Genomic DNA, 26298 nt, shown 5'->3' with positions numbered 1-26298 from the left:
CATTTATTTACACTGAATGGTCAACCTCTTCAAAATTCTGTTAAAGCGACTCATCTTGGTATAGATCATGATGTCAATTCTAAATATGGTGTGAAAGATTGTGTACCTAATAGAATTCAGACAGCTAGGAAAACAGTGTATGCCCTCATGGGAGCTGGGCTCCATGGTTTGAATGGACTTAACCCTAAAGTCTCTATGCACCTGGTGAAAATTTATGTGCTACCCAGACTTTTGTATGGATTAGACTCCATAATACTTTCTGTCTCCGATATGAAATTACTCTCCGTATATTACACCAAGCTTTTAAAGCAGATCCAGCATTTGCCAGAGCGCACTTCCACTAGTGCTGTCTACTTACTTCTCGGTCAAATTCCAGTTGAGGCTGAATTGCATAAGCGTATGCTGAATTTTTTCGGAAATATCATCAGAAACCATGGTTCTGTCGAGCGTGATGTTGCTATAAGACAACTGGCTGTAATGCCAAGGGATTCAAATAGTTGGTTTGTCAAAATTATTGACTTAACAGAACAGTATGGCTTACCATCACCACATGATCTTATTAATGTGCCTCCGGGGAAAATCGAGTGGAAAAATATTGTAAGAAAATCTATCTCTTCGTATTGGATTGATCTTCTAAAATCTGCTGTAAAATCAAAGTCATCTCTAAAGTTTTTAAATGTCAATAATATCACTCAAGGAAAAACCCACAATGTCTGGGATAGCTGTGGAACAGAGCCGTTTACTTCAACTATGGCCAGCATAAAAGCAAAAATCATGTGTGGAACTTATACCTTACAGCATGACAGAGCTAAGTTCGACAGATCTGGTGGAACTAATTCAGCATGTAAATTATGTGGCAAAGGAAGTGAGGACATTAAACATTTCCTTCTATATTGTGAAAAATTGAGAGACATACAGGAACATTTCCTAAATATTATACTAGTAAAGTTATATGACTGTGTTGATATGGAAGTGTATAATGAAATATTATCATCAGAAGACTTACAACTCAAAGTTATTATTGACTGTTCATCCTTTGAATTCCTAGACGAATCCAACATCTCTAATATTGAATGTGTATCTAGAGGTTATTGTTATAGACTACATCAAAGAAGAGCTTCGCTACTTCAAATAACCTAGTTATCATCATTATTCAATTGACAATAATCTTGAAACTGTGATTAATTCCATGTGAAGAACTGTTTTGAACTGTGCAAGTAGAAGTATGAATAAGCCAGGAGTGGAGTCATGTACATATTTACCTTAAAGTTTATATATTAAATTTCCCATGATTTAAAGTAAATTTAAATTCCCATTAAAATATATATTAACTTCCCATTAAAGTATATATTAACTTCCCATTTATGGTTACTATTTGTATATACCTGGTTAATATAAAATTCATGATGAAGCCCATAATAAATCATGTAGTTAAGGTGTGATTGAGCCCCTGTATATAGCAACTCCCAAGTTACACCGTATGGTGGTGCGCCTGACAGAGGCGGAACTTACAGATTAGGTAACAGGTAACAGGTAACAGGTTGCGGTGCGCTCTCTTTTGTTAGATATTCGGTCTTAGGCTTTACCAGTTGCATTAAAAATATGGCTGAACTCCGAAAACTTGGATTTATTGCTACAATCGAAGAGAATGATTCTTTACATCTAGCACCAGAAAGTTCTTCTAGCGAAGATGAGGTATTTACGGAACAAATATTTATAGATATAGTATGGATAAAAAGTTTAGAATGCACACAATCCACTGGTACGACAATACAGGATCTGAAAAATCAGATTACTGTCACAGAACAGGCCATGTGGTTTGAATTTCGAACCTTGAATGACATCTGTGGGAAAGATTCGTTTAATCTCAAATATTCCAGGTTGTATTCTTTTCAATTAAATTGCATTGAAAGTATGTAATTATTGAAAATTCTGACATTCAACTGCATTAAAAAAGGGGGGGGGGGGGGAGAGAGGGGGGAATTTCAATTACATGTATGCATCTAAATCTACATGAGTACAAGTCAAATCGGCACCCATAGAAAAATTCTAATTGGTACCGGGTTAAATCGGCATATAGTCAAATCGGCACCTATCTAAAGTCAATTTGGCATCCAATAATATTTGATATTTATATATATGAATAATTCTAAAAATGTATAATATTTTGGGGGGGTTGCCTGGTTGATTCTATCATGCAACCCAATTACATGAATTGACATTTTTAAAACCATTCAAACATATCAAATGAGAAACCAACAGCCTGATTATGAAAAGAACCATAAACATAAAAAAAATATGAAACAGGCAAATTCGTAGCGTGGCAGGGTTAAACATCCCCTATACATTAGACAGGGATACGATTGACTAACACAAAAAAAACCTGTGCAAAACAAAAAAACAATCAAATTGAAAACAAATGGAAATGGTGAGGCTGCTCATAGACCAAAACTGTATTCAAATCATTACAAATACATGTACTTAAATATAAGTTATTACCATTTTAACTTTTATTGCTGCTCTTCATCTGGACAGAAGCTGGAAGATTTTCAAAGATGTTATACAACAAAAAGACTATTGGAATATGTCAATGGTTAAAGAATATGTAACTAGAAAAATGTAGAATCTGACTTTCTCATTATACACGTAAACCATATAAACATGTACACATTTAACTCTTTCAATGTCATGTTGATTTATTACTCTCACTATAATTTTGATGACTTTCTTTTACAGGCTCCAGCAGGAGAAAAGGTCAAAAAGAAGAAAAAATCAAAGATAAATAGTTTTAACCAAAGTTTCTCCTTTACAGATCAGGTAAATTTAGTCTGATTAACTGTAATGTCGTGTTATATACATGTATCATGTATATTATTTACAAAAATATTCTTTGCCAGTTATAAAACATACTCAGGTAGTTAGGGTATTGTTGTACAGTTTGTTGCTTGTTAATCATGTAAGATAGCATATCAGTATGTGACATATCATGAAAACACAATACCGTAAGTTAATATTTGTCTGTATTTTAACAATGACATTAATAAAAGGAGACACTATACTGGTGTATACCTGTCCTTCTTTTAATGTCTCTATCCAATACAATCATGACAATATATCATACCTGCCAACTGTCACTATTTGCAGGTGATTTCCCCCATGGAGGCTCCAAAATGGAAATTTTAAAGCTGTAGGCTTGTAAAAGTATAAAGAAGCCAAAAAACAACATAGACATGTATTTGTAGGCCCCCTTTATGGTTTTGTAGGATTATAAGAGCAATCTTGCACTTAAAACCCCCATGGGCATTTTGAAAAGTTGGCAGGTATGATATATCAGTTGCATTTTTATCTGACAGTACTTAACTACAATTCAGAGCTTCCTGAAAGATTTTATCAAGCTCCACATGAAATGAGCATGATATATAATGTGATTCTTTTTTCAGATCCATTGCTCATTAACTTCATGATTACACAGTACATTAATTATATATTCTTACACACAATAACCGTAGACATGCATGACATTTTTGTTGTATTTTTGTCTACAGAAATTTTGAAACTTTACAGTACACAAATGATATTCCATATATAAGAAAAAAATGTAAAATTTCTATTAATAATTTTATATTGTAAAGAATTAAAATATGCATATGTATAATATTGTCAGTAGTATAGTTTCATTGGGGCAACTACAGAGTGATGCATGTATGTGGTATGTACTTAAAAATATGCCAAAACACTTCTGGTTGGAAAGGGTTCAAATTTAATGCCTTTATGTATCTAGTGTGTCTTGCTCTCTGTGCTTTAAGGGCATACGATACAGTTTTGGTCCCGCATTTAAATTATGATGAAAATTTCCATATAGGCTATTTTTTTACCTGATTAAATCAAATATGTAATAAAAAATATCCCTTCATTGTTAATTTTTTAGTAAAATTTCAGATATTTACTCAAAATTTGTGGACATATTTTTCCTTTCGACAGAAATACATAGCTTTTTTGTTTTAAAAGATAAACACAAGCTGTTTTTTTCTGAATTATTTGTAATTTCTGTTTCATATAAATGGCCTATAAATTTGTGCATTTTATTTTTACAAATAACTCATTCATCAAATGATCCTGAATGTAGAAAAAAATGTCAATTTTTCCAGTACATTTATCCAATTTTAAAAATTTGCACTATTTACATTTTCATGAAAATTGGTACAAATAATCTTCATACGAAATCAAACCAAATGTCATTTTAAAAAAGAGGGGTCCATGAACTCGTTTTCAAGTTAAATGTGTTCAAATGATAAAAATAAGTCGAAAAATGAATCTTTTCTCAATATGTCACAGTTTGACGTTGTGAAAATAACATTTGACGTTAGTAACGTCATTACCTCCCCTGTAACTGTATCACATGCCCTTAATCAACCCAAACAGCTCATTAAGCAGTCATGCATGAAATATTTGCCCCTGAACATTAAACAACATTAAAAAATCTCCCTTTTCATAAAAAAAATGCTGGAAACTCTTGTTTTACACAGGCTTTGTCAGTTTGTCTCACAAACATTGAGGTGCTTGACCCTTTGCTGAATACTTTACTTTTTATCACTAGAAACACAGGTAAAGCTTTGAAACTGATTGTATTAAACTTTATTTTCAACAATTACATCTCAATCTTTCAACTTATGAAATGAATTTATTTTTCTTTAACATAGTTTGATCCACAATCAGCCTTTAATTTTGACCATGCCCTTAAATTTGCCAAGAGAAAAAGGGAACCCTCCACACTAGATGAGAAGATTGCCAAAGTCAGAAAAAGGAATAAAAAAGAGGTAAGAATATTATTTCTTCTTCCTTTTAAACCATTATTAAAAGCCTTAATAAAAAGTTAAACATCTGTTATTTCGGTTTTGTTAACCAAAAGGAACAGAGCTAGAGATCAGTTTTTGATGATATGAAATGAACGCTGTGGAATGTTTATAAGAACTATTCAACCCAGACCAAATGAGGAAGATGTAATCAGCTATATGTCACTATACAGCCTTCAACCATGAGCAAACCAATATTGTATAGTTACATAAGCTATAAAAGGCCCCATCCTGACAAAACATTTCAAACAACAAAACCAAACGCCTATATTATGTACAAAAAATCATTTCAATCAGTTATGATAGACAAGGACCAGTGGCAAAAACTGAATTACAGAATCCTGACTATGAACAGGCACATACAGAATGTTTGGGTGTTAAACTGGTTTTTGATGGCTCTGCCCCCTTTACCTTTTACATAAACATCATTATAGCAAAATGTACAAATCTTTTAGAAAAAGGCTTGACTCATCAAGTTGACACAAAGTACACAAAACATGTGTCAAGAAAACTTATGGCGCAGCTCTTTATTTTAATTTTGTGATACATTTATATAGAAATCAGCTGATGATGACGAAGACCAAATAAATGTAGAAAACTCAGACGATGAAGAAATAGAGGAAGAAGAATCTTCAGATGAAGAAATGACAGCTGGTATGGAATTTAATGTTGAGGGTCTCACAGCAGGATCAATTTTCAAATATATAGTATTTCAATGTCCCATTTAGGGGCATTTTCTTTTTCGGTCTGTGCATCTGTACGTATGTTGGTTCATTTGTTCATCCATTCATCCTTCTCTCCCACTTCATGTTAAAATTTTTGGTCAAGGTAGTATTTGATGTTGTTGAAGTCCAATTAACTTAAAACTAAGTATACATGATCCCTGTGATAGTGCAAGTAAGGAATTCATGTACTACAATGTACTATGGACACATTCTTGTTGTAATTCATTTTTTTTTTTTTTTTTTTTTTTTTTTTTTTTGTGATAGTCCAATATTCAAGAATTTTAACATTTTGGCATGATTTTTATCTGAAAGGATGTGTGAAACTATTTTGTAAGACTAATGCACCAAATTTGTTTAAATGAATGAAACGAGATGAAATGAATTGACCGCATTTCCGGACAACACTCACAAACTTTGAACAAACGATGATTTTAAAAACGATCAAACACAGGGGTTTGTTACAAATAATTTTCTGGGTTTACTATCCATACGAACCCCGAAAATGAACAAGTCTTTGAAGTATTAATTATCACTTATTCGAAATTATAATTGTTTAGGCAGCAATTCTACCATTTGAAAACAATTGAGAGGATATGATTAGAAAATCAAACCCAAGCTGATACATCTTGTGAAATTTCACTTTCTCGATGTCCAGCTTGGATATCCGATGAAGCCATTTAAATATTATGAAACTTTGAGGTCAGAAAAATGAGAAATCATGACGCTAAAAAATGTCAATTCCTGTCAAACGTCATAAGGTTAACGGTACACTGCTACCCAGGGTTACAAAACCAAACACAGAGGCTGACAATGACTTTATTGTTGGTCCTACATGTTCTGCAACATCACCTGTTAGTGCTTAGAAATCTTCATATAGGCAGTCTGGTGTAGACCCATAATAGAAACAGACTTCTCTCATGGTTTTACATACAGATAATATGAGGATTTAATATATGAATTTACAATGGAAAAAAAAAAGACTAGACAATAACATTAACAAACAAAGGGGTAACTTCCATGAGCATGATGAGGACATCATTACAAGAGAAAACATCAATAGCATAATATTAGAAAAACACATAACAAATCAATTACAAACAAACTGAGCACCGCGATAAAGTTACTGAGAATTACCGAAAATTACATGCTTACCACAGCGCTATCTAAAAATCTTAGGGAGAACATTGCACCTAAGTACTTTTATTGGCAGGCAGTATTCCTGTATTTTTACCTTTTTCTATTTACCACTCCTCATACTATCCTGCCATGTATAATGACCAAAGATAACTTATTAAATGAAATATAGATTTTCATTTGATAATCTTTTTTAATAAAATCAGATGGTAAATGAATTCTCAATTTTAATTGACGGTCAAATAATAATCTTTCATCCAGTTGGTTAATATAACATCTATATAACTTTTGCAGACTCAATCAGAACAAAAGAAAAGAAGAAAAAGAAAAAAGGAAAGATTAAGAAAACTGATTTTGAGGAGGAAGTAAGTTCTAGAAATGTATATATTTTTTTTTGTATGATTACTTCTAAAAATTAAAATCTATTGAACACACATGAGGCAATATTCAATTTAGTTTTTTTTTGTATGAAATATGTAATGTAAGTGTGTGAAAATATGACTTACTAACAAACACTTTGAGGTCATTTTATATGCACTAGGTACATGGTGCCAAATAAAATATAGAATAGATTAAAAACTAACAACAATGAATAAGCAGTTGTCCATTGTCAATCAAACCACATCTCCTTATTGTTTTAACAAATTTATTGTTGTTTTTGTTTACAGGAAAAAGAACTTGTAGAATTCTCAGAGACTATTGACAATTATGATGAAAAGGCTACATTTCAAGACATGAATGTATCTAGACCTATAATGAAAGTATGTACCGAATTTAGAATTTTTTTGTCACATTAGTAGTGTGTAGTTGTGGACTGAGTAAAATATGTCTTTACTTTAAAAAAAAAAAAAAAAAAAAAGAAAAAAGACCAGCCTGAGGGAATTTCTGAACAGAACGTATATGGAAAACCTCTCTGTCATAATTCCAACCTACTATTAGGATATATCTGACAAAAAGGACTCTAGTTAGGTTATATGCATATAAGTAAGCATACTATATGTTGTTAGAAAGATAAAAAAAAAAACCACACAGTTAACAAGGTAAATTTCCAAGATATAAAGATCTTTTTAATTGTGGAAGAAAGAAAAAGATTTAAACAAAAACCTATCGAAAAAACAATGTTTGCATATCAAATTTTATGTGAAAAGTAGTGATGCATGTATTTAACAGATAAGCAAAATAAAAACTTTTATTATATCAAAAAATTTATTTCATTCAATAATATTTCATGTGACCTTGAATAAACGGAAGACTTATGATATCATGTTACTTTATAGTTTTATAAAAACAGGTACTAGTTACCATCAGTAAAGTAGCACTTAACAAAAGGATTTGGTTTAAGTCCTACAACATGAATTAAAATTTTACTGAAATTTAGGGTTGCCTTTATTCTAATTTTTACCCACTTTTTCAGGGATTAAGTCGTATGAATTTTGCCAAACCTACACCTATCCAGGCTGCTACTATTCCCGTAGCTTTACTAGGAAGAGATCTCTGTGCTTGTGCTGTAACAGGGTCAGGTAAATAGAGTTCGCCATACCCCATAACACAATCCGATGGTGACATTGTTATTAGTCCACTACTGACGAAGTCGAAAGGGGACTTTATGTGTGCACTCTGTCTGTCTGTCGGTCTATCCTGCAAATCAGTTTTCCATACTTTTTTTCTTCATGCTTGAAGTTATTGAATAGAAATTTGGTATATAATTTTATCATGACAAGTTACAGATCAAGTTCGAATTATGTTCTGGTCTGATGATTTTGTGCAGAGTTATGGTCCTTGGACTTAGAAAATTCACTAAATAATCATATTTCAGCACTTTTTTTGTCATCCTTGAAGATATTAATTTAATTATTGGTATATAGTTTTATCATGACAAGTTTCAGATCAAGTTCAAATTTTGTTTAGGTCTGATGATTTTGTGCAGAGTTATGGTCCTTGGACTTAAAAAATTCACCTAAATAATCAGTTTTCACACTTTTTTATAGTCATGTATGAATATATTGACTTGATATTTGTTAATTGTTATATAGTTTACACCAGGACAAGTAAAAGATCAAGTTAGCATTTTGTTCTAGGACAATGAATGCTTATTCAGTAGGGGACTATTCAGAATGCTTGTTTGTTTTCACTTGTTGCATGTCGTTAAGACTCAAATTTGCAGGGTTACCCTGAATGTTAAAAAAAAGGAATAATGTTTGTCATAGACAGTTCAATGTTTGTTATGTTTGTGAGAACTGGATGCTAAAACTTTGCATTCTTATATACACTTATATATATAAAAGAAAGACATCAGTCTCCAACCTTACTTTAGTATATATATGTGATAACTCTTTATTATAAAAACTTCAGATAGTTTAGTTTGCTCTAGAAATCATAAGTTGTCTTTGGAATTTATAAATGTTTTATTCCAAAGATGAGTTAAAAAAAAAGTTTTTACAAAATGATTAGCAAAAGACAATCCACTCATTAAAAGTAATCACGTTCATTGGTAAAAATAATTGAAAAGAAGAAAACAAATAAATATGCTTGTACATACTTGTAGTTTTTCTTTGTAGAGTACAAATATGTCCCTTTATTGAATGATTGAGAGACTATATAAATGATATTCAATTAGATTGTTTTTATTTTTGTTAGGTAAAACTGTGGCCTTTATGTTACCTATCCTGGAGAGATTATTATACAGACCTAAAAACACAGCTGTGACCCGTGTTCTTGTACTGGTACCCACGAGGGAGTTAGCTGTTCAGGTGCATACAGTAGCTAGACAACTCTCACAGTTCACTAATGTGGAATGCTGTTTGGCTGTTGGTAAGTTTGCAATAGTGGACCCATTAAGCAGTTGTTTGATAAAAAAAAATAGTGGATGGAAATTGGGAATGTGTCAAAGAGACAACAACCCAACCAAAGAGTACAAAAACAGCAAATATCTGCTCTTAGATATGATGGATAACAAGGTTATTGATGTATTACTTGAAAACTTTGTATACACCCATGAAGGATAAATTTTTACATTTTTAAAATTTTATTTTTAAGGTGGTCTTGATCTGAAAGCACAGGAAGCAGCATTAAGATTATCACCTGATGTTGTCATAGCAACCCCAGGTCGATTGATTGATCATTTACAGAATTCTCCCAACTTCACACTCAGAAATATAGAAATATTGGTGCTAGACGAGGCTGATAGGTAAGGACATTAGTAATATTGATGTTGGATGAAGCCAGTAGGTGTAGTCTCATGCTATGTTTTTGGGGAAAATACCAGTACTCCCTATTATATTATTTGTTAAATGTATAGTCATATTTTATTTTTCTATAATGATATTTTCAATACAATTACTAAAATTCTGTAAAAATTTTACTGTCTTAAAAAAGATTTTATTTTGTCTTTCCTGTCGCATTAAATCCTTCAATTGGTTAAACATGAAAAATAACACCATGACAACGTCAAATGCAATGTACTGTTAAATTTTAATTATTTTAAAAGGTTGGCAAGCCTCGCGCTTTAAATAATAAAATTTAACTGTCTCAAGTGGAGAAATATAGTAATACACTTGTTGCAGTGTAGGAAGCTATATTTTGCTGTTTTTGCAGAATGTTAGATGAATATTTTGCTGTTTTACAGAATGTTAGGTGAATATTTTGCTGTTTTACAGAATGTTAGATGAATATTTTGCTGAACAAATGAAGGAGATTATCCGACAAAGTTCACAGACCAGACAAACCATGTTGTTTTCAGCCACAATGACAGAAGAGGTCAGATTATTCAGTATTTCTACATTAGACCTTCTCCCTTTATTTAACTGTTTTGCAATTAAAAGTACTGTAAACATGCAAGTATATTTGATTAAGATTTTCAAATTTTTCTTCCACCGAAAATTCTGAAATCTTAATTTTACATGTTCTTCATTCATGAAAAAAATGTAACAAAAATATCGAACTCCAAGGTAAATAAAAAAGGGGGAAGTCCATAATATGACAAAAACAAACATTATCAATCAACTGCACGAGCGATAACAACTGTAATATTCCTTACTTGGTACAAGCTTTTTCTGAATAAATAGATACATGTACATGTATTCATAAAAGTCCAAATTGAACTTCGAATGTAAAATTTTAAGAAGGCAAGTTACACTTGTTTGAATTGTTTGATATTTGTGATTGTTGAGTAAAGCTAGTTATACAGTACATGTTCTTCTCATTGTTGAAGGCTGTATAGTGAGGAAAATAATCTAACATGTTTAGGGGGGGGGGGTGGATAAATAAACACAATGACAACCATATTAAATTATGGAATAAACTTTCATATGGGCCATTTGAATAAGGCAATTTTCTTTTAACAACTTTAAAGTTTCAGTGAACTTAATTAATGAAAGGAAATAGGTCAATTCCCTTTTACATGTTTTAATATTTAATTAAGAGGCTTAAGGAAAATGTTACATATACTAAATATGTAATGTCTTTTAATCAAGGGCAGATAAAGCAATCTAGCAATTAATAAAAAAAAATTAATAATATTGAAACTTTTCAAACAGGTAAAGGATCTAGCTGCTGTCTCCCTCAAGAATCCAGTCAAGATATTTATAAACCAGAGTACAGATACAGCCTTATCACTCAGACAGGAATTTGTCAGAATCAGGGCTAATAGAGAGGGAGAAAGGGAGGCTATTATAGCAGGTATATATCTCATTATATCAATTAATCACAGGGAGAAAGGGAGGCTATTATAACAGGTATATATCTCATTATATCAATTAATCACAGGGAGAAAGGGAGGCTATTATAGCAGGTATATATCTCATTATATCAATTAATCACAGGGAGAAAGGGAGGCTATTATAGCAGGTGTATATCTCATTATATCAATTAATCACAGGGAGAAAGGGAGGCTATTATAGCAGGTATATATCTCATTATATCAATTAATCACAGGGAGAAAGAGAGGCTATTATAGCAGGTATATATCTCATTATATCAATTAATCACAGGGAGAAAGGGAGGCTATTATAGCAGGTATATATCTCATTATATCAATTAATCACAGGGAGAAAGAGAGGCTATTATAGCAGGTATATATCTCATTATATCAATTAATCACAGGGAGAAAGGGAGGCTATTATAGCAGGTATATATCTCATTATATCAATTAATCACAGGGAGAAAGGGAGGCTATTATAGCAGGTATATATCTCATTATATCAATTAATCACAGGGAGAAAGGGAGGCTATTATAGCAGGTATATATCTCATTATATCAATTAATCACAGGGAGAAAGGGAGGCTATTATAGCAGGTATATATCTCATTATATCAATTAATCACAGGGAGAAAGGGAGGTTATTATAGCAGGTATATATCTCATTATATCAATTAATCACAGGGAGAAAGGGAGGCTATTATAGCAGGTATATATCTCATTATATCAATTAATCACAGGGAGAAAGGGAGGCTATTATAGCAGGTATATATCTCATTATATCAATTAATCACAGGGAGAAAGGGAGGCTATTATAACAGGTATATATCTCATTATATCAATTAATCACAGGGAGAAAGGGAGGCTATTATAGCAGGTATATATCTCATTATATCAATTAATCACAGGGAGAAAGGGAGGCTATTATAGCAGGTATATATCTCATTATATCAATTAATCACAGGGAGAAAGGGAGGTTATTATAGCAGGTATATATCTCATTATATCAATTAATCACAGGGAGAAAGGGAGGCTATTATAGCAGGTATATATCTCATTATATCAATTAATCACAGGGAGAAAGAGAGGCTATTATAGCAGGTATATATCTCATTATATCAATTAATCACAGGGAGAAAGGGAGGCTATTATAGCAGGTATATATCTCATTATATCAATTAATCACAGGGAGAAAGAGAGGCTATTATAGCAGGTATATATCTCATTATATCAATTAATCACAGGGAGAAAGGGAGGCTATTATAGCAGGTATATATCTCATTATATCAATTAATCACTATGGAATTAAGATTTACAGGTTCTGGTGAACTAAAGGTTTTACAACTTTGGGAAATTTGTTTTTATTTCTGTCATTCATCATTTGTTGTTTACATCAATTTTGCAAATAAATATAATTTGGATTCATTTTACTTTTGTGGGTACCAATGGAAATGGATTATGTAAAAAAAGGATATCATGAATTACTCACAATAGGATGACAGTACAACATTGCATAGGTTTAAAAATTAGAAATAAATTATTGGCATGGGATATGTGACTTATCACTCTAAATTTCTTTCATTGATGAAGGCATGCAACAATTTCTTTTCAAATAGTTGACTTTGTAGCTTGAGCATTTTGAAAAACTAATTAGTATTTAATGATTAAGAGGACTTTTAGCCTGGACATATAAAACCACTGTTTACTATATATTTATTGTTTTGTAGGACTTGTAGCCTGGACATATAAAACCACTGTTTACTATATATTTATTGTTTTGTAGGACTTGTAGCCTGCACATTTAAAACCACTGTTTTCTATATATTTATTGTTTTGTAGGACTTGTAGCCTGGACATATAAAACCACTGTTTTCTATATATTTATTGTTTTGTAGGACTTGTAGCCTGCACATTTAAAACCACTGTTTACTATATATTTATTGTTTTGTAGGACTTGTAGCCTGCACATTTAAAACCACTGTTTACTATATATTTATTGTTTTGTAGGACTTGTAGCCTGGACATATAAAACCACTGTTTACTATATATTTATTGTTTTGTAGGACTTGTAGCCTGGACATATAAAACCACTGTTTACTATATATTTATTGTTTTGTAGGACTTGTAGCCTGGACATATAAAACCACTGTTTACTATATATTTATTGTTTTGTAGGACTTGTAGCCTGGACATATAAAACCACTGTTTACTATATATTTATTGTTTTGTAGGACTTGTAGCCTGGACATATAAAACCACTGTTTACTATATATTTATTGTTTTGTAGGACTTGTAGCCTGGACATATAAAACCACTGTTTACTATATATTTATTGTTTTGTAGGACTTGTAGCCTGGACATATAAAACCACTGTTTACTATATATTTATTGTTTTGTAGGACTTGTAGCCAGAACATTTAGAGACCATTGTATAGTGTTCATACAAACAAAGAAACAAGCACACAGAATGCATATAGTGTTAGGATTACTGGGAGTAAATGTTGGAGAGCTTCATGGAAATCTATCTCAAGCTCAGGTAAGAAGCCAGGAACAACATATGCTAATTAATTGTATTGCAGATGTTGAGGGTTGGAAACTTCATAGGAATTTCTCATAGATTCAAGAATTCAATGATTTATTATTGGTGTTGAATGCCTCTTTCAAACTATTGGTTATATTATTGTGACAAGTAGTCAAATAAGATTTATGCTAGTGGTACTGTAGATATGCTTTCAATGTTTCACAACAGTGGAACATATACCTCACAGAAAAAGTGTATATGTGTATGTTCTTATATTAATCAGTTATCTTATTATCAACTTTAAATATGAACTGCAGTGTATGAATAACACATTTCTTCTGTCCATGTTTTATAAGATCAATTATTTGAAAGGCCTCAAAATCAATATCTAAATTGTAATTACTGTGGATTCATAGTTCACATTTGTTAGTCTAGTTTGCAGACTTTTCCAAACTATGAAATTAAATATCCACAAAAAAGTTTTTCCTAACTCCACCAAAATTGAAATAACAAAAATATTATGTTTCAGAGATTGGAAAGTTTGAAGATGTTCAAAGAAGGATTGATAGATGTTTTATTAGCAACAGATCTAGCAGCCAGAGGATTAGATATAGAGGGGGTTAAAACTGTAAGTTATATTGAGCTTTACTTGTAGACAGAGGGTTAGATATAGAAGGGGTTAAAACTGTAAGTTATATTGAGCTTTACTTGTAGACAGAGGATTAGATATAGAGGGGGTTAAAACTGTAAGTTATATTGAGCTTTACTTGCAGCCAGAGGATTAGATATAGAAGGGGTTAAAACTGTAAGTTATATCTACCTTTATTTGTCTTACAACTTGCATGCTGTGTGGGGGAAAACTGTACCCGTAGTACAAGGGCTGAAACAAAATTTGTAGAGAATGGAAATGGGGAATGTGTCAAAAAGACAACAACCTGACCAAAGAGTAAAAAAAAAGCAAAGACTAGTGACATTATTAATAGTCTTATATGGTCTAACTGTTAACACAAATTTATAACTACTGATGAAGGTTTTTAAAACAGCTTTAAATTCTCTATAAGAAATATAACTTCACAGAATATCCTTTTTAACTCACCTGGCCCGAACTTTGCGTCTGTCGTCGTCCGGCATCGTTAACTTTTACAAAAATCTTCTCCTCTGAAACTACTAGGCCAAATTAAACCAAACTTGGCCACAATCATCATTGGGGTATCTAGTTTAAAAAATGTGTCCGGTGAACCAGCCAACCATCCAAGATGTCCGCCATGACTAAAAATAGAACATAGGGGTAAAATGTAGATTTTGGCTTATATCTCTGAAACCAAAGCATTTAGAGCAAATCTGACATGATGTTAAATTGTTTATCAGGTCAAGATCTATCTGCTCTGAAAATTTCAAATGAATCGTAGAACCCGTTGTTGGGTTACTGCCCCTGAGTTAGTAATTTATGGAAATTTTGCAGTTTTTTGCTATTATCTTAGATAATATTATAGTATCAAATGATATCTTATACTATAAATTATGATTTTAACCTTATTTTACATGATATCAAAAGCATCAGTAAATACAGGTGAGCAACACAGGCTCTTTTGAGCCTCTAGTTATTCCTTTCAATAGTATTATTACAAATTGCTTACTTCCTTCATATTGGACTTTGATGGATATTTGCCTCATTGGCAATCATACCACGTCCTCTTATTTTAATATGACATCTACAAGATCACTTATCTTTATTATTATTTTGAAGAATAATCAGAATCTTTAAAGTATATCTCCAATTAGCAAACCTACTTATAATTTGAAAAGTCTTCCTCTACATCATATATTTAATATTTAGAGCTATCACCATGGGAAAATATGTTTCCCATTATCAAAAATAAGTTTAATTTAATGGAAAATATATTAACATGTACTGGCAAATAAAAATCATATTTTTTGACAGATGAACTGAATTTACCCTTTTATATTATTTTAGTTTTCATTTTATTAATCTTTTAAAAGATTGGTTTTCTATTTTCAGGTGATAAATTTTACCATGCCCAACTCATTGAAGCATTATGTACATCGAGTGGGTCGAACTGCTAGAGCTGGGAAAAAAGGGAGGTATGTGTTGCTTAAAGTCAATATGTATAAAAATAATGCTCTAGGTTATAATAATGAAATGGTAGGGAGGAGGAGTGTATAATTTATCACTGCTTAGGTAGTTTTATAGTTAATAATTTCTTTATCATGCCCCTGTAGTAGGCAATAGGGGCATTTAGTTTCACCCTTGACTGTCCTGCTATCCTTCCATCCTTCCATCCTTCCATCTGTCTTTCAGTCCTTTTAATTTTCAATTCTGCAATCTTATTTAATATTGCCCAAGGCAAATTTGCTTCTTTTATTTTTCTAATACTATTTCTCCGATATGGATTTTTATGTCCTATATTTTTTATATCACTAATTTTTTGTTAATTAAAAGATCACTATATCTAAAAATGTTTTCATTATGAACTTTTGATGTAAATTATCAATTATTTAGATATTAAGATTTTTCATTATAAGTTTGACATAAAATTTAATTTAGAATTGTTCGTCCCTCTCTTTTGATAGTTGTATTCCACTAAAAAACATGAGAAGCTTTAATTACCAAATCTTGAATCAGTTTAGATTTTGATTGAAATCCCTTTTGAAATTTAAATCATTACTTTCTTACAAACTGAGCTTGCCAACTGATTTATATAAAAAGTTAACCCCAGTTTTATACAGTTGAAGAATTTCATTATTTTATATCCATAGATTTTATATGATATTCTTCTCTTTTTCTTCAAGATCAGTGACACTTGTTGGAGAACAAGAGAGAAAAATGTTAAAAGAAGTAGTGAAACATGCTAAAACACCGTTAAAAACACGAGTGATACCTCAAGGTTCGTATATTTGTATTGTTAAATACATGGGAATATTCTTTTTTTTAAGGCATGTAATAATTATTGGATAGATGACATGGCTCTTGTTCCTATACCAATTGACCTTTGGGTTGTTGTACTGAATACTGACCTTAAGTGTGAGGGTCAAGCATGGGTTTGCTCACTGGAATGGTCAAGCCAAAGACTTTTAAATTGATATAAACTTCTTCCCCACTGCTGTATGAGTAAGAACACAGACTGGTTGTTACCAGTAGCATGTCATAAATCGGCTTAGGTCTAATAAAATCAGGCTATATTCATGTCTCATTAATATGTTAGCATATGGATATAGCTTCTTTTCATACATTAGTTTTGATCTGCTGTTGGGGATCATGTCAAAAAAAACATCAACAAATTTGAAAAATAATTGATAAAATTATTTATACAGATGTTTTTTGTAAAACAGATAGCTGTTGGCCTATTGGATGACACATGATAAAAGCTGATGTTACCTTGATTAAATCAAAGAAAACACAACATTTGTCAAAAAGTTAAGATGAAGGAATGAAGATTGAGATAGCTGAAAATATCCCCAGAACACTTGTACAACTGTGGTCAAAGTTTACAGAAAATGTTTGTTACATATATATTTCATGGCTTTAGTAGGCTCAATCAAAAGATTTATTCCAAGAAATACATTTTATATTATTCTATGTTCACCCCTCTTGTATGATGTAGAAAATAATTGTACACTGAAAACACACTAAATAATAAAATTGTAACATGGATAAAGATTCAAAAGGTCATGGTGTTGTTGACCTACTCATTTATTTTAGACATCAAATTTTATTTTTATGTTCTTTGTGGTTAACAGAAGTGATAGGGAAGTACCGAGACAAAATAGCCAAGTTAGAATTAGATGTGAAGGAAATAGAATGGACAGAACAGGAGGAGAAGGAAATGAGAGCGACAGAAAACCAGATAAATAAAGCAAACAATCTACTGGAAAATCCAGGGGATCAACACAAGCGTGACTGGTTTCAAACTCACAAACAAAGAATGCAAGAACAGGGTAGGTGCAAATATTATCAATGGAAACCAGTCTGTTGGTTATTAACAGGTTTTATATAATACATTTATGTAAGGAAACTCTATCTAATTACTTCAAAAAAGGATGCACTGTATGTTTGTATTATTTTAAGAAAAAGATACAAAGCAGCTACAAAACTGAAAAAAATGTTTTTATTCAAGTGATAATTATTTTAGGTCAATAGAAATTAGTGGATCAGGAAGCTAGAAGCTCCCAGCAGTCTAAAAACTCCAGTCTGCACGGTTAGCTACTAGTCCGATGCCCCAGACTAGTAAAATTTCATTTGGACTAGTAAGATTTTGCAAAACATTCGTTTGGCCAAATGAGAAAAATGTCAGAATATTGGTCTTCGGACTAGTAGTTGAAAAAGTTTTTAGTGCAGACTGAAACTCACCTGGTAAAACACTTGCACCCTAAAAATCATTAGCAACAGTGGCAACAATCTTTTTTACGTTAAGTAACATAAAAATAGGGACATGTGGTGTGATTGCCAATGACTTTAAATGACACTGACAAAGTAATTATCTGTCACCTTATGACATAGGATTGTTACTTATACAAGATCAACAAAAAATGGATGAAATACATATATATGCCACCGGTAGTCTTTAATGTTGGAGAGTGGTCAATACACATAGATCCAGATGTGCAACACAGGCTTTTTACAGCCTCAAGATGTTTAGTATAAATTATTTCTTGACAGTTGTAGGTAAAAAAAATCTGTAAAAAGGAGCAAAATTAGACAACATTAATTTTTAAAATAATTTGTATATTTGTAGCTGATCTGAGACTTGGTGAATTTTCGTTATCCAAGAAAAGGAATATGAAGAAAGAAAAAAAAGTTGTTACAGTGAGTTCTTCTATTTAATATTAGTGCATGATTTTGGTTTAAAAATTGTACCACATAAGGTAAACTATTGGATTCCAAGCACAGGATGCCACTGCTAGAAATTAAACCAAATGAAGTTTCCACTTATGGAGCTGATAGAACATGGTTGTTTTATATCTATTAACCCCTTTGCCACCAATCCAGCCAGTTGTCATAATGGTGACTGCCATTCTATTATAGCCCATATGACCCTTAATACTCTTTCAGAACTGCCCCAGCTGAGCTGTGTTGACAGAATTGAGTTCAACCATGCAACTCATGATCCATTAACTCTTCCCAGATGTGTTTTTATGAAAATATGACAACCTTAATGCTCTTCCTAGAGTTCAAAATTGCATGAAGTATGTTAGGGCAATAAATTAATCATCTGATAATAAATAAGCTTTATTTAGAGTCGGCAGGGTATACAAACATAGACAAACATAAGCTCTAATCAGCTTTAATCCACATCTTAAATAGGCAATTACTGTATATAAATTCAGAAATGTTTATGGACATAAATTATTGCAATTTTTGCACAATAGACAACAATGATGAGATTAATTACTGTGATTAAATTCAAGTTTATTTTTGTTAACCCTACTGTATCCTATTCCAATTTTCACAATATTAGATATCAAACATCAAATTAAACATCTCAAAAAATTCTCAATTTACTAAATAATGATAATTGATTCTTAATTTCAAACATTTTTTCATATTTTGGAAGACTTATTCTTGTTTTGTTTTAAAAAAAAAGTACACATACCATCAAAGTATATTATTTACTGGTATATATTACAGCAAGATTTATTACATACATCATATAGCCTTTTATCGGACAACAGATGAATTATCACGTTGTGATTGGTTAAACGCCCGTCACATGGTGACCCCCTATGAGACCGTAGGGGGTTAGTAGGTTTCATAGGGGGTTCATGACACGTTAATGGCGACGTCATCTATTAATGTTGTTGTGTTTCATTGTTTATTCTTCACCAAAACGCAGCAGAAAAAGTCAAGCATCCGATAAATTCGTCATACGGTTAACTACTGACCCCCAACAGATCCATAGAGGATGAATAAAATTCATAGGGGATTTTACTAACCTCTATGGATGCCTAGGGGGTCAATAGCGAACCATATAACTTATAGTAGTGTATTGTTTACTGGTGTACATGTATATATAGCCTTGTAGTGTATTGTTTACTGGTATACATGTATATTACAGGCAGAAGATAGAGTAAATAATGAGTTATTAAAATCTGAGCTGTATGCTGCAAGAATGGCTAAAAAAGAACGTAAACCTAAAAAGATGAGGGCATTTGGTGAACATATAGGTAAGGATTTATTTTTTGTACTCTGAATTAGTTAAGTATAGTTTTGATGAATTTATAGGTAATTATTTACAGAATATCTAGAGAAATATTTCTCATGTCTCTTTTTTTCAAAAAACAGTATGCTAAACAGTCCATGATTATGTGAAATTCCATGATTAAAAAAAGATATAAAAGAAACTGGTTCATTTTGTCTTAATGCATTCATTTTATTTCAGCTCTTGTTTGAATGAATCTTGCTACATCTGCAGGACATGACAAAAACCATCATCGTACTTGTCAACATTTTAAAACACTGATGGGGGTACTTTGTGCAAGATGATTCTAGTCCTACAAAACCTTTAAAGGGGTCTTCACATTTATTTTAATGTTGTTTTCTTTTGTTCTTCATACTTTTACAATCATCAAGCCATGCTAATAAAATTGATTGTTTTATTTTCAATTGAGGACAAAATGGCTCTATTAAAATTTTCATTTGGGAGCTTTCATGGGAGAAATTGCCAGGAAATACTGACAGTTGGCAGGTATGATCCAGAAATCAAATGTGTTTCTATGGTGACGGTTTAAATCATTATTATACTTTGATAATAAATTTAAGATGGTCAATCCAGTCCATCTGATTTAGTAAGATTTACTCTATAATGTTGACCATCATCAGATATTACTACTACAGAGCATTGGTAATCTTATCCTTCACATACAAATCAAGTACCGGTAATGTAATTTCAGAAATTATTGTGTGCATTTGTTATTGCGATTTTTTTTAAATTGACAAAAAGATATATGTTTAAGATATCAAAATACAAGTTCTTATAATTGGGATATTTGCATTAATAAAATCCTCTCAATAATTTCTGAACTTACAGTAAATAAATGTCTGTATTTGCCTAAAATGACATCAGGCTTCTCTCTTTGACAGGAAAGGACTGAATAAATCCTAGTTTACAGAAGACAATACAACAGTTTTGCAACTATAAAAAACAAAAGTGATAATCAATTAAAAAAAAGCTCTCTAGAAAACAGCAAGATTGTCAGGGCTTTCAATAAGTTTAGAAGTAGAAGGATAAAACCAAAAAATAGGAGTCCCATCAATGCGGACGGCGAAGCCGGCCGCGGCGACGAGCTTGCTCGTCGAGCCTGGGGTCTGGGGCCCGCTCAAGGGCCCCAGAATTTTTTTTTAAAATGGTGCAAAATCCTGCATTCTGGGAGTCTCCTGGACCCTGTTTCAGTCCTCTCAAAACATCATTTTTTTAATGAAGATAATGTAAATGTTTGATTAAAATTTGTAGCATGGTTGGATTTTCTGTAAATATTGACTACATTTATATCTGCATTTGATCCAGACTTCAACTTAAAGCTTGTATTTGAAGTTGTTTGAGAATAGCAATGACATGGTGATAATATAGGGAAAGATCCACATCCAATCATATTTATTCATTAATAAAATTTTATTATACTTAAACTCAAGAAGTTCTGAAATAGAAGAGGGGACCACTATATTTTGGTACAATTATAGCACTATGAAAATCCCTTTTTATAATATAGGAAATTATTCAATGCGCTTTATGAATTAATACTATCAGGAGGCTGGCCTAAATTACAAATACATGTGTTTGCTGTTCGCTTACTGACCCGTCTGATGATTCACACCCCTCTAAAAATATTGATTTTCTGAAAAAAAAACATTTTAAAATTTTATTTAAAAAAAAAATATTATTATTTGCCCCTTACAACATGCCTTAATAATTTTGTGATTATTGTGCTCTTTGAATAATAATTGAAAAAATAGTCATTAGATTAAAATTCTATGAGTTCAGGGAAAATAGAATATAAATTGAATGGGACATTAACATTCAGTTCAGTAGATACAACAGAAGCAGACAAATCCTTAACAGGATAATAAATTATATGATCCTTGACATGGGCATTGAGTGTGGGTACATCGTTGCATTGTGCATTGAAGTCAGAAGACCCTAAAGTGGGCCCAAATTTGACAGTGATGCTTTACAGATACAAAGAAAAGAAGATTGCGACACTAATTTATTTAATTTTTAATACAAAGCCAACATAGTTATAAAGGAACATGTTCATGTAGTTCACTCTATGTAATAGGATTTGAATCTAAAAACAAAATGTGGGATCGGTGTCCTTGCGAACACGTGGGTCAGTGCCAGTGGCTGTACGTTGTTTATATTGGCGTTTGTTTGTTTTTTATTTTATTTTAACATTGTGAAAATATATAGTGTTCTCCTTTGAATAAGTTGTATTTCCATTCAATATTTATAAAGCACCTTGTTTTTGTATTTTTCTAATCCATTGACTGATGTCACTGTGGTTTCGTTTACTTATTTTCGTACACGCCTATTAATTACACCAATCGTAGGTCGTTTAAGAAAACCGGTTGTAAATCGACCAATCAGGAGTCTGTTTACAGACGGTGTTCGGGTGCCTTCTGCTGGTTTCTACTTTCAGTAGTTTTTGCCTTACTCTCCTTGTTGATAGCGATCCCAGCCTAGGCGTTCGTGACTACTCGGGTCACTTCACGTAGAGGTTATAAATATCAACCACACTTTATCGGAAATCCCCTGGTTGTGTCAACAGCGTAAATTTCCCCTTCAGTCATTTTTATTGATTTTTTAATTTTACAATTTTGAGCAAAGTAGGCGGCGGATTTCCTTCAAGTAGACGACGAAAATCGCCGCCTACCGCCTTCTATTGAAAGCCCTGGATTGTTGTAAAAATGCTTTTGAGTATATAGATCATGAATATGCTTGTACCTTTTACAGACAAATCTAAGAAAAAGAAGAAACCAAAGATAAAGAAGTCTGCATTTGATGACGAACTTACCAGTACAAGTAGAACAGCATTGAAAAAGTTCAGGGCAGGGTATGTATAGTTACACAAGTGCTCTTTAAGTATATATATTAAGGTTGACCTATCTTTCTGCAGACTTGTTAAACTTCAGTAAGTTACAGTTAAAATCACCTTAATCAAGCTATTTCCCCAGAAACAATTTAGTTTTTATATCACTCATGATTTATGAAAGCTGTTGATAAAATCAAAATATAATTGACCACTTGAATTTGATAATTTTGACAAAGTCTGAATACATTCTTGTAGAAAACTTGTAATTCGTTGAACATTAAAATGTGTGGTTCTCCTGTACCCTCAAAATCCACTAAAATTAGTATCCAATGAATATTAATGAATCTACACTAGTTATGGTTATAGCAGTAAACCAATGAATATTAATGAATCTACACTAGTTACCATGGTTATAGCAGTAAACCATTCCTTGTGATTACCACATACCCTCAGTACAAGGTGTTGTATTGTTGTATCCGTCCACTACTTATTACTTTATTTATTACTTACAGGCCTTCATATCAAGAGAGAAAGGAGTTGGGTATGGCAGCAAAGAAACCTATTAGAGGAAAACAGTCTGGACCTAACAGAGGAAAACAGTCTGGACCTAACAGAGGAAAACAGTCGGGACCTGATAGAGGAAAACAGTCGTAAGATCATTCATTATTTTCCTTGTTTACTGGAGCATATCATTCATTATTTTCCTTGTTTACTGGAGCATATCATTCATTATTTTCCTTGTTTACTGGAGCATGTCATTCATTATATTCCCTGTTTACTGAAGTGTATCATTCATTATATTCCCTGTTTACTGGAGCGTATCATTCATTATTTTCCTTGTTTACTGGAGCGTATCATTCATTATATTCCTTGTTTACTGGAGCGTATCATTCATTATATTCCCTGTTTACTGGAGCGTATCATTCATTATTTTCCTTGTTTACTGGAGCGTATCATTCATTATTTTCCTTGTTTACTGGAGCGTATCATTCATTATATTCCCTGTTTACTGGAGCGTATCATTCATTATATTCCCTGTTTACTGGAGCGTATCATTCATTATTTTCCTTGTTTACTGGAGCGTATCATTCATTATATTCCCTGTTTACTGGAGCGTATCATTCATTATATTCCCTGTTTACTGGAGCGTATCATTCATTATATTCCCTGTTTACTGGAGCGTATCATTCATTATTTTCCTTGTTTACTGGAGCGTATCATTCATTATATTCCCTGTTTACTGGAGCGTATCATTCATTATATTCCCTTCATTCCTTATATTCCCTGTTTACTGGAGCATATCATTCCTTATATTCCCTGTTTACTGAATAACAGGGTGTTTTAAAGTTGTCTTTTCCTCTGGCACCGGGTCTACTTAAGCCAATAACAACTCTGAAACCAGTGTGCATTTTAATGAAACCTATATTAGAGTCTTCAGTAAAAAAAAGAGCACTATGTACCTCCCGTTTTATTTAATGATTGAACAGATTTTTAGTGAAGATTCAATGTATTAAGATACATGAAATACAGACATAACTTTAAGATTTACACCTGACAACTGAAACCTGAAAAAAGTTACGAGCCAAATGAAGCATGCCAGACCAATACTCCTCAAATTAGATAGATATAATCATATGACTTTTTTAAATATCACACACTGTATTTATTATTTATCCCACTTAAAAAATGAGGGGATATGCTGCTTTACCTCTGTCTGTCCATTCAACAGTCCGTCTGTCCGTCCCATTAATATTTTTTGTTGCATCTTTCTCAGGAACTACATTACAAGGATTTCTGAAATTTGGTTTTGGGGTTTATTTAAGTCAGCTATACTGTGTGATGCATTTTCGGATTCATCACTCAAAAACTTCCTGTTTACCGGACACTTACAACATTTTACACATGACATTGAAGTTGAACATTATCGTCATATTATTCTCAGGAACTACATTACTAAGATTTCTGAAATTTGTTTTCAGGGTTTATATAAGTCAGCTAAACTGTCCGATACATATTCAGATTCATCACCCAACAACTTCCTGTTTACCGTCAAGTATTTGGTCTGGGGTTTTATCAATGAGCAGTAACTCGCAGTTTCACTTGTTTTATTTATCTTAAGTGATATTGAACTGTAATGACAGAATTACAACTTACTTTTACAGTCTGATTTTTTTTTAAATCTTTGCTAGAATCATTATATATTGTAATGATAATACAGTTAATGTTAGTGGTACACAGTTCAGATATCCGTTGTATACCATAGATATGACTTATTCTTATTTTACAAATATTTGAAAACATATTTACACTTCATTAATTTTACTTGTATGATGGTAATTCAGATGTTTTCCATATTTTTTTTTAATAAATGTTTTCAGCTGATTTTTCATTCATGTATCTTGGATATCAGATGAATTAGAAGTGTTTCAGAAAAAAATTGTAAGAGCTCAAACATATTTTATTTAAACTACAATAACATAAAGTAGTCTTCTGTTCTTCTCATATCATAAATATAAGTAATCTATTGCTTGTCAATATCTGTATCTGTTTCATGCAAATTTGTTACATGTATTACTTTTTACATGTTATTAATGAGACATTCCAAAACTTTATGTAACTTAATATACAATCAATATTTTCTGATATTAAAGATGATTTTCTTCTTGTTTTGTAGAAAGCGACGGTGACAGCGTGCAATAGAGGATTCTGGGAAAGATGGGAGATATGAACATTTGTTGTCATTCTGTACATTAAACACATATTTTATCTCATTTAAGCCGCCATTTCTTGTTATTTTCAGCTGATATAGTGTTACAGTTATGATTTAAGTTCTATTTCATTCATGCAGAAAAAAATTCAGGAGCATATAGTATTTAAAATTGAGAATAGAAATGGGGAATATGTCAAAGAGACAACAACCCAACAAAAGAGCAGACAACATCTGAAGTCCACCAATGAGTCTTCAAAGCAAAGAGAAAAACCTGCACCTGGAGGTTGTCTGTCTCTCTGGATAAAAAAGAAAATAATAACTTGAGTGTTCCTTGCTTGATTGGAATTAAAAATTGTAAATATCAGATTCAACCACTGCAACATTGTAAATATAAGATTCAACCACTGCATCAACCACTGCGACATTGTAAATATAAGATTCAAACACTGCGACATTGTAAATATAAGACTCAACCACTGCGACATTGTAAATATAAGATTCAACCAATGCAACATTGTAGATATAAGCAACATTGTAAATATAATATTCAACCACTGCAACATTGTAAATATAAGATTCAACCACTGCAACATTGTAAATATAAGATTCAACCA

The 26298-nt window shown here is 31.9% G+C and overlaps 1 protein-coding gene across 1 annotated transcript; it reads left to right on the top strand.

Moving 5' to 3' along the window:
• The first annotated feature begins 1550 nt into the window (after nt 1-1550).
• Nucleotides 1551-25745, top strand: LOC139524879 (probable ATP-dependent RNA helicase DDX27). The gene is made up of 21 exons (XM_071320014.1): nt 1551-1695; nt 2737-2817; nt 4701-4817; nt 5411-5507; nt 7007-7077; nt 7381-7473; nt 8127-8232; nt 9350-9523; nt 9749-9899; nt 10369-10468; nt 11248-11389; nt 13808-13944; nt 14459-14557; nt 15950-16032; nt 16741-16835; nt 17689-17886; nt 18684-18754; nt 20004-20112; nt 22896-22995; nt 23487-23624; nt 25649-25745. The coding sequence occupies exons 1-21, from the start codon at nt 1603-1605 to the stop codon at nt 25659-25661; spliced, it is 2268 nt and encodes a 755-aa protein (XP_071176115.1). The 5' UTR covers nt 1551-1602; the 3' UTR covers nt 25662-25745.
• Nucleotides 25746-26298: the final 553 nt, after the last annotated feature.

Source organism: Mytilus edulis, chromosome 5, assembly GCF_963676685.1.
Source record: "Mytilus edulis chromosome 5, xbMytEdul2.2, whole genome shotgun sequence".
Taxonomy (NCBI): domain Eukaryota; kingdom Metazoa; phylum Mollusca; class Bivalvia; order Mytilida; family Mytilidae; genus Mytilus; species Mytilus edulis.
Note: the sequence above shows the minus strand (reverse complement) of the source record. Positions and strands in the feature narration are given on the sequence as shown.

Bases quoted from the DNA above. Each gene is read 5' to 3' on its own strand.
- LOC139524879 (XM_071320014.1), top strand. From the start codon at position 1,603: ATGGCTGAACTCCGAAAACTTGGATTTATTGCTACAATCGAAGAGAAT. The intron at 8,233-9,349 runs GTAAATAGAGTT...TATTTTTGTTAG, and splicing joins TTGTGCTGTAACAGGGTCAG to GTAAAACTGTGGCCTTTATG. The intron at 18,755-20,003 runs GTGAGTTCTTCT...TGTATATTACAG, and splicing joins AAGAAAAAAAAGTTGTTACA to GCAGAAGATAGAGTAAATAA.